Genomic DNA, 12875 nt, shown 5'->3' on the forward strand with positions numbered 1-12875 from the left:
GCAGTACACAGATTTGACGCATCAGATATGGCGGTTCCTGGTCTATATATATCTTGGTCACAAGTTCAGTTTTGGTTTTTTTTTACAAACAACCAATACACAATTGTACAGCCACCGAAAATGAGTTCATTGTATATTACAGAATTTGGTGTATTCTGAGTACACAATTCTCGTAAGGCCTTACCTTGAGTTGGACTAAGCCTAATTGCGGCTTGTTTTGTTACTGCGCAAAACTATTTATTGTTTCGCAAAAATAAGAAGAACTGCAGCAGTTTCCAATGCAGCAAAATAATTAATTGTCGAGCTTTCAAAAACCTTGAGACTTTTTAACATCCAATTCTATGAAAAATATAAATTTTACTAAAGGTCCGGTTTTCATAAAATTAAAAGTTTTTCCTCATTTTTTATTTTAAACCCTTAGGAATTTTTCTGAAAAAGAAAGCTCTTTCAGCTGAAATTTATAAATTAAACATTTCTCTCTCAAAAAAGTATTTTTTTCAAAGTATAATTTTTAAATATAATCTAATGAACCGGAGGCCGAATTTAAATGTAAAAAGGGGATTTTTAACAAAAACTTTAATCTATTATAAATCTTTTCTAATAAAAGGATTAATAATGAGTGGGCGGTTAATTGAGGCTGTAATAGAAATTTTTCAATTTGAAATTTTAAGTTTCTCATAAAATATTTAAACTATAGAGCAGGAAAAAGGTTAAGTAATGTCTAAAAGTTGTCATCATACTAATTTTAACAATTCCATTTTCTCAAACACAAAATTTTTGTGCTAAATATCTTATTATGATATGAATTGAAGGGCTCAGGGTGAGCAGATGATGGTTTAGAAATTTACAATTATGCAGTGATTAAAGCTATAAGAAGAGAGTGGCAATTTGAAACTTTTTTTCATATAAAAACATTGAACTAATATAAAAGGTATAATGAGTGAAATATTGACGAGGTTTAAAGATTTCTGAGGTTAAATTTAAAGTACTGAAAAAAGGAATACTTTCAGTTAACTTTCATTTGTTTGAAAAAAGATAATTTTGTTGAAAGATAGAGACTGCTTTAAAACGGAGATAAAACCTTTTTATTGTATTGAAATTCCAAAAGTTCTAAGAAATGAAGTTTGTTAACTTAAAAATATATGAATTTCAGTAAACCTCAGAGTTGCTGCTTTATGATAAAAAACTAAATTTTTTAACAGAAAGTTATTTTTCCAATCATTGTCAAAAACTATTTTCCACCAATTAAAAGTCAATATAATGGCAGACTATTAATTCAATAGTGACCTACCCTTTTCACCTATTTATAAATTTAACTAATACCACAAGGATTGTATGTAGTGTAGACTAGCTCCCCGGTATAGTGTACACTCTCATGGTACACAAAATACACACCAGGAGGAGAAACTGGGACTGCACGTGGTGGTGGCTTCCTGATTCAGCTGTGAACAGTTCTGCAAGAATTTTGTCTAGAAAACTGGTTTCAACATACTGGACCGGAACTTGTCTCAACGTTAAAGTTTGGTTTGCAAGTGAAAGTCTTATTAAACTCTTATCACAGAATGGCGTGGTATTGGTGAGCAGTGCTGAACAGTGGCTTGCATTCAGATCAACGTAGCCCCCCGCCGGGGGATCTAACAACTCCCCGGGGGGATGGTCAGCTGACCAGCTTTCGCTCATATTAACTGGCACAGAGCAGCACTGTGGACTGGACAGCATGTTCCGGTTTTCAGAAATCACAGGATCTAAAATATCAGAACAAAATAATTATTATTTATAGATTTACTTTACAATCGAAACAATTAAATTAAAAATTAACTAATAAGTTAAATTTTAGTAAATTTTCGAACTGAAAGACAATTTGTTAATTACAATGTCTAACAAAACCTAATTACTGAAGCATGTAATTTTTTTCATTATCCAAAATCTTAAGTTACAGTTGGTAGTCTGGCTAATCAATTATCTGGTAGAAAGTGTTATATCTAACTAGAAGGGGTGCAGACTCTTTAAGCCCCCCCCCCCTGTCCTATATAAATGAAATATTTCTAGTATTTAATAATTGTAAAGCTGGGAATTCTCCGCCATTCTTATTATTATATTTTTAGCTGAGCTGAAAAATCTCTCTGCTTTCTACAATCTTAAATGGAATGACAAAAATCGGTGGTGTACTTTTCGACCTACGCAAATCCGCAATACTCCACTTCTGACCTACGCCAAATCCGCTATACTACACATCAGACCTACTAGCACGTGGTTTTACAGCTGCTATATGGACTTGTGGCCGCAGCCCCCTAGCCTGTCCTCGCTCGGCCCAGAAATTGTCTTAACCTACCCTAACCCTCAAATAATACAAAAATAAACAGCTGGCGTAGGTCCGATATTGCAGTAGGTCGGAAAGTTAGTAGGTCAGAAGTTCAGTAGGGGGATGTTGCGTATAGACGATGTAACATTACCCAAAAATCTTAATTTTTCTTGAAAAACGCCATGAGTTACAAACCAGTTGTGAATACAAAGTTTATAAATTTTTCACTCAAGATTTTCTTTCACATTCTAAGTTAAATATTTTGTGTCAATGTTATAGAACACATCTAAATAAAATGAATTATACTCATTTTTGTTCTAAGATTTTTTGTTTGTAATAGTAATGTATTCTATTATATTGAAACATACTTCACAATTTGCTGTACTGTACTGTACTGTACTGTACTGTACTTTACTGTACTGTACTGTACTTTACTGTACTGTACTGTACTGCACCGTAATGTACCTTCACAGAGGAATGTTGGATCTCCTCCTGCGGCACTGGGATCCTCCAGAATAACATGAAACGGACAGTACTCCTGAAAAACAAAATTTAAAATATATTTGCGGCACTCGAATTCTTCATTCGTTAATTTTACAAGTATGATTTGCGGCATTCATTCGTCATACGTTAATTTTTGAAGTAAGATTTGCGGCATTCATTCGTCATTCGTCAATTTTACAATTATGATTTGGGGCTTTCATTCGTCAATTTTACAAGTATGATTTGCGGCATTCATTCGTAATTTGTCAATTTTACAAGTATGATTTGCGGCATTCATTTGTCATTTGTCAATTTTACACGTATGATTTACGGCATTCATTTGTCATTCGTCAATTTTACAAGTATGATTTGCGGCATTCATTCGTCATTCGTCAATTTTACAAGTATGATTTGCATGTTGTACATGTATTATATCTATCTATCTATTGGAACTTTTCATTCATTTGATCTCTCAGCTGTTGTGTTGTAGAACCCTAGGATTTTGAAAAGAATTTTTCTCATTTTGAGACCTTTCTGAAATCACATAACTTTTTTGATTTTTAAAAGATAGAGCATAAACTGTGCACTTGTGAAGGTTCCAACTTTCAAAACTAACCCAAAAGAAAAGTTTTAAAACGATAGTTTTAGTTTCGTTGTTTTGCAAACATCTTCCTTCAGGATCAAAATTTAGCATCGTGTAAGGAGAGTAAATAATTAGAAAACGCGATTTTGATATTTGTGAAACTTATCAGATTTTTTGTGGAACCTTTAAAAAGTCAAAAAGAAAAGTTTATATTGTGAAATACTTAATTTTAATAAGGAAATATTTTAAAAATTTGAAAATTGATATTGTATTGTAAATTGTAATATATTATTACGAAAAATTTAAACAACTGTTTTAATGTTAAGTAACTACATCTGGATTAAGTTAGGTAACTGTATTTGAATTTAGTAAGTGGATTAAGCTAACTATCTGGATTAAGCTAAGTAGCTGGATTAACATCAGCTTAACTGGATTATGCTTATTTACTTGATCAAGCTAATTATCTGGATTTAGCTAAGTGACTGATTTAAGCTTAGTACCTGGATTAATCTAAGTAACTGGATTTAGCTATATACCTGGATTAAGCTATATACCTGGATTAAGCTATATACCTGGATAAGCTAAGTACCTGGATTAAGCTAAGTACCTGGATTAAGCTACAAACCCCAGGACACGGACGGATGGCGTGACCGACAAGCCACAGGGGCCACATACTCATACATATCCAGCTAACCACTAGCATCTAAATATTAGAAATATCAATATTTGTCGTTATATGAACCTAAAGCACATAATCTGGACCGGTACAAGGATTTAACAGAGTAATAGCATGCACATTTACTTGTAACAGTTCGTCTAGTAAACCCAGGGTAATGTAGGTTGGCTGGGTACATGAGACAGTATTACCGCCGACGGATGAAGCTTCAGAGATGACTAAACGGAATTCATGTAGTCTTTATTTGCTATATTCATTATTCAAGACTCCATCAATTTTAAACTTGTTTTAAGTCGTCGTTAAATACTTATTCTTTGTGGGTATCCCTGTATTAAAATATTTGCTCTGTTGTTGCTAAGAGAAATTTAAAACCATTTAGAATCACAAAGCGTGAAAAAATTAAATTTTATGAAACAAACTAATTGTGTAATATTTGTAATATTTGTAATATTTGTCCATAGAAGGTGTAAAATCTTTCCAATGCAGATATTTTAGCAGAGTCCGCGATCTAAAAAATTCGGGAAAATACAGCTTGGGTCTAACTTCCAAGCTGTCGTTGGGCCTTATTTACGGCTTGAGCTTTCGGATTCAAGCTGCATCTTATTTTCCACAGAGCTGAGTTCAAAAAACCGGTTTAATATTCTATTTGGTAAGAATTGACGCATTCCGGGTTTTTATGAGAACAAGACTCAATATTGAGCCTTATTCTCCACTTAAACCAACCAAGGTCGGTTTTATTTTCCTTAAGTCGAGCCGAAGATCTTGCAGCTGTCAATCATGTGACACAAGCTGTCGTCAGAGTTGGGTCGAAGATTGGGTCTTAAAGTCGGGTTTAAGGAATTACAACTCTAGACGAAGTTTTTAAATCGCGGGCTCTGTAAAGATACCATAGATACCAACCTAGGGATAAATTTACAGTGAGGACCAGGAAACTGGTGAATAGGAAGACAACAAACTTTTGGATAAAATCCGCGAACTCTTTTGTTTATTTGTTAGTTCACTGTATACAAAGAGAAAATCTTCGTAATCAAGGGCGTATACAGGGGTTTGGGCAAGAGGGGCAGAGTGTCCCTACCTAGACCTGTAAAGAGCCCCCCCTCCCCTATAACTTAGAGCTATCACAATTTTAAATCTGAAACTTAAGAGTATTAAAAACATTAATTTGCTGTTTTTTCTGCTAGTTTTGTTTGATGGAGATAAAGTAGTCCTTGTATGGTAATTGGACTGTATAGTGTAAATTTGTTAGCGCTTTGCGCATATTTTGCCCCCCCCCCCCTACATTTATTTCTGTATACGCCCTTGTTCGCAATTGAAATATAAGATTAGTCTAGTAATCATTAAAATAGTTTGATATTTGATATATCTTTTATTTTTAGGTCTGTTCGGAACTGTTTAGAAGATTGTTTGCCACATGAAAGTACGCTTAAAGACTGGAGTGCAAATATTGATGGATCCCCTGGTTTCTCAAATCAAGTATTTTCATGCTTAAAACAAAAATAAATAAAAGTCTTTTAAAGTAACCAATTTTTAGTAAGATATTCCAATATTAGTTTGAATTATTAGTGCTTACATTTTCCTTTAAAAGTGTAGTTGAAAATAAAGAAAGGTTATCTTTTTTTAGTCATATAAATTACCGAGATCCATGTAGCCCCGAGTTTTTTGATTGCAAATTTTTTCTGCTTAAATGAAAATAAATATTTTCAGAAATCACCCCCGAATACTGTAATATACAGATTGACCTTTGGAAGTGAAGTACATGGCCTCTGTACAATTAGTTAAGGATTAGCGTACATTATCACTCTATATACTATAACCTCGTTGGTTGAAATGCACGTTTATTGCCCAATTTTTTCAAGGGCAATTCATTGAAAAAAAAACTTTTGCAGTTTGGGTGGAAGGAAAGGTTGAAAAAATGCCAAAAGAGGTAAAAAAATGTAAAAAAAATTTTTTGCTTAAAACAAATATCAAAGTGTGACACATGTTTCTACATCAATTTTTTTTACACAGACCATTGTTTTTACTTTCCTCTACCCTGCACTATGCATAAATTTTTTTTATTTATTTAAAGTAAAAAAATTTCACGATGATAGTGTCAAAAATGAGAGTGCTAGGGCAAAGAAAAATAGAAGGGGGGGGGCCTGTTTTGGGTTCAGAGTATTTGACGTAGTTACAAAGCAAACTGTTTAAAAGTATCTTATTCTTAACAAATCAATTATTAAGTGAGATGGGTCTTTTTAAACTGCACAATTGCGGTGTCTTATGTTCATTGGACTACTAAAAGTAATGGTCGTCTGCGTATTCCAGAGGTTTCTAGTTCTCATTGTGTTCAAACAGTTTAGATTAGGTGTATTAACATAATTAGAACAAAATCCTACTTAAGTGCGCAATCATTATCACACAGTGGTAGGCAATAATATCAATATAATGAAGACGACTTTTTAATTTAAGTTTTTGTTGTTATCAAGTTTTTTTCGAATTACAAGTTTACAAGTAATTAAAGAGAAGCTTCTCTTTGTGTCCATTCTGTTTGTGTATCCATGCTGTTTAAAAGCTTGATATAGAACAAAATTGAAATCGAAAGTCGTCTTCATTGTATTGATATAATCGCCTACCACCGTACAAAGAAATTTTCATCTTTTAAAATGATACCATGATGGAAACCTTTTTCTTTCTAGTATTGTCTTTAATCCGAAAGTTATTTTATCCAATCTTTAAAGTATGAACCAAGAAAAAAAAAATAAACCAAATTTAAAACAATCAAATGTTTAAATCTTATAATAATAACAATATTTTTTTTTGCTAAAAATGCAGTTTCCCAATCTGTGGTGTTTAAAGTGAAAATGTGTGTTGTGGAAAAATTCAATTCGATGGAACTGAGTAAACAAAAGAATAATGGCTGATATAGGAAAATCTGTCAGAATATATTTCTTGCATGGAAGAGATTGTAAAAGGATGGAGGGGATAGCGTATAGGACTGAATGAATACAGATATCAAATATGCATTGATTCAAGGTTTCAAACTACAGAGTAGAAATCAGATGACTACTTAGTGCATGTAAGTTAGGGTAAAAGGTAAGAAGCCTTATTGTGGTTTCCAAGGTCTTACCCAGCAAACATTTGGTCTCCAACATGCCAATGTCGAACATCAAAAGTAATTATTTACCCGACATCTTCGGTTTAAATGTATCCTGGGTATATTCCGCCTTATTTTTGCTTTCATAATTACCAGAGATATAAAGAATGATATGAAGAACTGTTTTTTGTTTTTTAAACGATCAATGACGACCTTTAAGCCACAACTTTCATGTTTTGTGAGTCAATCTGTACAATCTATACAATCTGTACAAATCGGAATATTTTTCCAGAGTTATTTTTGAAAAAGAGAAAGAAAAATTTTATTCAGGGATTTTCCCCGTGGAGTATCTGAGAGTTATCTTGCTGTTCTTTTAGAACAATATTTATAAGTTCAATGTTGAAAAGATGTGTATCTTTTTTAGTTAAAACAAAACAAAAAGAAATGTTTAGATCGTTAAAATTTTTACTGGGTCCAAATTTATTTTACAAAATAGTTTACGGGATTCCTCTGTTTACATATAATCTGAGTTCGTTTCCCTTATGTCCATTTGACAGCCCAAATTTTTATTTTGAATAATCCTTTTTGTTTGTTTATTTCCTTGTGATTTAAAAAAAAAAAATTGGATCTTTCTTATCGATTTTGATGGTTATTATATCGTTAGAACTGACGAGGGTCAACCCAGACCGAAATATATTTTCAATAAATGTGGAACTAAAATCTAGTTTTTTACTCTACAAAGGTTTGGTCCATCACCATCACAGAATTTTAAAAATACATATTTTAAATGACCCATTATTTGCAGAAATATCCGAATTATAACAGGACCCTTCGAAACTTTGTCTGTTTAAGAATGAAAAAGAAATGTTTTTTTTCTATCTCAAAATTGATTATTTTTAATTGTAGTTTCTCTGTAAAAGTAGATTTGTTTAGAATTAAAGACATTCTAAAGATTAAAACGATGAGATCTTCCAGTAAGGTTTCATCGTCCAACGATATTTTCGAGAATCTTTTAACCTGGTTTAAGAAAATATGGTTGAAGAAATTATTTGTAAAAAGATTAAAAGATTGTATCAAAGCTTCTCTCCTACCCTATGCAGTAAGGTGAAGTATGCAGACCGCATACTGCAGTACTTTTTAAAGAATTTAGATTATACTAAATAGACTGAATATTTATACTTGGTTATTTATTTCGCAGATTTATGCCTCAAAGAAGAAATTAAGAGTTGCAGTTACTTTAACCCTATCTGTTAGGGTCTAAAAAACAAGTATAATGAATGTTAAATGAGTTGTTTGTATGCTCATATATAAAAAAATCAATTTTTGCCACAAACTCTGATTTTCCAATTCCTATATATTTGCAACCCAATCCAATGTCGTTCATCTGTGATATCACTCCTGTATGCCGAGTCAATTAGCGCCTGATCCTATCAGGGTTCAGTCATGTGTTTGTTGTCTATTCTGAACCAATAGAAATTGTATGGCGGTAACATCTATCTTTCTATCTATCTCATTATCCAATTAGACTTATGAATCCTTCAATCGGGACTTACAGTAAATGGAATTATTTACTTCTACTGAAAATATGGTGATATTTCAAAATATCAATTCTGTCAGATTAAATAATCCAGGTTTAAAATATCAAAGCGTTGCACCATCAGCTTGCAAAGATATAGGGATAACAACAATTTGAGTTTGTGGAAAAACTGTAATAAAAAGTAAAAAATATGTAATAAAGAATTTTACAACAAATGATATGAATATAATCTTCTTTCAAAATACTGGAAAGAAAAGATTCTAAATTGTCAATAACTATTTGTCTCTTCATTACAGGGATCCAATAAATATAAAATATATTACTTTTCCAAGGCTTCCCAAGACCTTGTTGGGTCCGAAAGCATCACGAGCGTATAGGGAAGCTTAGGCAATGTAATAATCCCTCTAATGTTTATTCATCCTTGCTGCCTCACGTGGAATGGAGAGATATGTAATTTTTTCAACTTTTAAATTTTATGCAGATTTTTCCATTTCTTAACTAAATCTATCATTTTAATTAAAACCTGCTTCGGATTTTAAAAACTGTAAAATCTATTCAGTTTTGTAACACATATTTTTGAGTTTAAACCAAATCTAATTAATGTTTTCGAAGTTATAAATCCGCAACTTCTTGGCAGAAAATTCAAAATCAATTAGATTGCAACCCTGGGTTTGTAATCTAGCATTGCAACCCTAGTTTCAGGGTTGCAATGTAAATATCAGGGTTTCAATAATAGTGTCATAATTTTGTTCAAAAGTTGGAAAAATAATGAAAAAGATGAAAAAGATGAGAAAAGGATGAAAAAGATGAAAAATAATAAGACTTTGGAAATGACAGGAGTTTAGAAACATCTAGTTCTTTGTCCTAGCAAATGTCAAAATAATTCAGAGATTTGTCAAAATTTAAATTATTCTAATTCTTTATTTGAAATATTCGTCGCATTGAAATACTTCTTGAAGATTTGAATCCGAAAATAATCAATTGTTATTGAACGACAGGAATACATTTTAACAATTTACATTTGCAGCGAGAACCAGAAAACTATGGAATAGGAAAACGACATTATTGCAGTACATAAGTGTATTGGATGTTGATACAAAGCAGATAGTTTTACTAAACACTTATCAAATCAATAATTCAGAAAAATGGGTCTGTTTACACTGCACAACTGTTGTGTCCCTTGAGTTTAAAATTTGAATTCCTATTTCAGAGTTTTCACATTCTCCCTGTAGTAAGACTTGTAACAACATGAGATAAAATTCACGATTGCTTAATGTCGTCTTCCTTTTCCAGAATTTCATGGTTCTCATTGTATAATTGACTTTTCTCTATGCTTTTTTTCGCATACAATAAAAGTAGAGTAAAACGTTACGGTTCACAAATTTTTTGAAAACTTTTGCGTTAACAAATAAAAATTCGGAAAGTTTGTTAAGTTAAATTACTACCAGAATTATGGACACAAAACGCGCTAATATCTAAAACTTAAAATTTAAAAAAAAAACTTAAAGGTTCTGCAATAATGTAACAAGCAAAACAAAAACGTTAACGTACATAGATTCAGCTCTGCAGCTTATATAAAGTTTCCTTAATTTTTAAGATAGGGTTGACTTTGAAGCGTCGCAACGCCTTTGGCTTTGATTTTAGCGCTCTAACTCACATATTCTTTTTTTGTAGCCCTTTACATGCACATTTTAGCACTATAATGTTGTTAACTTTGGTTTTTAGAAGTAATTGGCAAAATTCTCATCGATTTTTGCTTGAGAGCTTGAGGACGTACGTTTATGTACGGTACACTGTAAAAACGTTACACTGCGCAAAAATTTGTAAGTGTTCCCCGGTTTTCTACACAAAAATTAATTATTTTCAATTGTGGTTTTCTCTAAAAGTGACATGAATTTAGCAGAAAAGGAAATACCGTTAATCCCACTAAGGACTTTTTGGTGCTGTTGTGAACAGGGAAATCTCTTTATATTTATAAGTGACCTGCTGCGCAATGGTTGCTTCCGCTTGCGCCATTTCATTGCGCGCCATTGCGCTATAATTGCGAAAAAGGGAGCAAATAAATATTCGCGGAATTTTGCAGGAATTGCGTGCAATGGAATTGCTTTTTCATCTAAAAATCAATAATTTTAACTGTTTGACTTACAAATTTATGCAGCAGATACAAGAATGGATATATCTCTGTAGATTTTAAAATAATCGAGGCCCGAGTTTCACTTGTTTCAACAGTTATCTTAGTTTTAAGTTTCGTGTGGTTAGGCTACTAATTAACAATTTAAAATGATACATTTTTCATTTGTTCACATTGGATGAACATTAAAATGAAACCTTTTTTTGGTTAAAATTGTGAGGTTCGTTTAATCAAAATTAGATATTTTGCTACAGTGAGAACCAGAAAACTAAGGTACAGAAAAACAACATCACAGAGTATTTTTGATGTCGTTACAAAGCAAACAAAAAAAATTAATTAGTAACCTATTAAATCACTTATTCAGTTACATGAGTCTGCTTGAGTCTTCCTAAGCCAGAGATTTCTGGTTAGCATGCTGCAAAGTGCAAATGAAAATTATAAAACAAGGGTAAAGTTTGAATTCAATTTTCTCAGCATTTGAGACTGAAATCTTAATGCAGTTCAGTTTATTGTATGCCACTACCAAAGTTTAAATTGAATTTTTTTGTTGTTGAAAGGAATTGCGCAATAATTAATTGCATTTATTGCGCGCCAAAGGGTTTAAATTGAATATCATCAAAAAATTGAAACACAAAACCAAGAAATTTGAACGGAATTGCGCGAAATTCCTTTGGGTTTATTGTGCCCAATTATTACGGAATTACGCAAAAAAAAATTCACTTCCGCGCAAGGGCTTGCAATTGCGCGCAACAGTGCGTCGGAAACCCTACATCCCATCTCCCCCCCCCCAAAAAAAGTATATGTGATTGGGTACAAAAAGTTGAAATTTATAAAAACACAAAAGTGAAAAAACTTTGAATTTCTTGAATTTACTTTAATCTTGTCTAGCTGGCTGAGAAAGCATGAAAAATGGGAGAAAAATGCGAGATATTAGAAAGTCACAACCATTCCTAAACACATTTACATAGATATTAACGCCAATACTCATAGACATACAGTACAGGACATAAAAATATAAACACGTACACATTCATATATTGTACATACATAGAAACATAAACACGTTTACATTCATATATTGTACATACATAGAAACATAAACACGTATACATTCATATATTGTACATTCATAGAAGCATAAACACGTTTACATTCATATATTGTACATACATAGAAACATAAACACGTTTACTTTCATATATTGTACATACATAGAAACATAAATACGTTTACATTCATATATTGTACATACATAGAAGCATAAACACGTGTACATTCATATATTGTACATTCATAGAAGCATAAACACGTTTACATTCATATATTGTAAATACATAGAAGCATAAACACGTATACATTCATATATTGTACATACATAGAAACATAAACACGTTTACTTTCATATATTGTACATACATAAACACGTTTACATTCATATATTGTACATACATAGAAACATAAACACGTTTTTCATATATTGTACATACATAGAAACATAAACACGTTTACTTTCATATATTGTACATACATAAAACATAAACACGTTAACATAGATATCAACACAAACATTTATAGACATACATAGTACATGTACATGCATATATGCAATACCTATAAAGCATGTTTAATCCATATTAACATATAATACATAAAAAATGTATAAAAACATTATAACATAAACACATAAAATTTAACATTAACATACAATATGTAAATATGTATAGTCGGCCTCGCATATATCAATACAATAATTCTAATTTTAATTTTGAACTGTACCAAGCTTTTAAACAGCAAAAACACTTCAACATTTCAACAAAGAGAAGTTGTCAAATAACAGGTTATCTTTGTTTATTTGTAAACATTTAATCGAATAATGATTGTGAGTGATCAAAGCATTAGTAATAAATATCATCTTCATTGTATAGATATAATCGGCTACCAATTTAGTAAGGCAAAGCACTTATTTAGCTCAACAAAATAGCACAGTACACAAAATTTTATAAACATTTTTAATCAAAAACCAAATAATTCGCGATATTCTCTCTTTGACGCCCTAAATGGAATTGAATTATTTTGTACCCCCCCCCCCC

General features: G+C 31.7%; 1 protein-coding gene across 1 annotated transcript in view; it reads right to left on the reverse strand.

The window, feature by feature from the left end:
• Positions 1-1075: 1075 nt before the first annotated feature.
• Positions 1076-12875, reverse strand: part of LOC111704061 (uncharacterized) — a 26235-nt gene continuing 14435 nt past the window's right edge. Inside the window, exons 3-5 of the mRNA XM_023476189.1 lie at positions 3976-4071; positions 2768-2840; positions 1076-1745 (exon numbers count right to left, since the gene is read on the reverse strand). Of these exons, the coding sequence (XP_023331957.1) occupies positions 1348-1745; positions 2768-2840; positions 3976-4071 (567 nt within the window). The 3' untranslated portion in view covers positions 1076-1347. The remainder of the gene's footprint in view (positions 1746-2767; positions 2841-3975; positions 4072-12875) is intronic.

Source organism: Eurytemora carolleeae, unplaced genomic scaffold (genome assembly GCF_000591075.1).
Source record: "Eurytemora carolleeae unplaced genomic scaffold, Eaff_2.0 scaffold551, whole genome shotgun sequence".
Lineage (NCBI taxonomy): Eukaryota > Metazoa > Arthropoda > Copepoda > Calanoida > Temoridae > Eurytemora > Eurytemora carolleeae.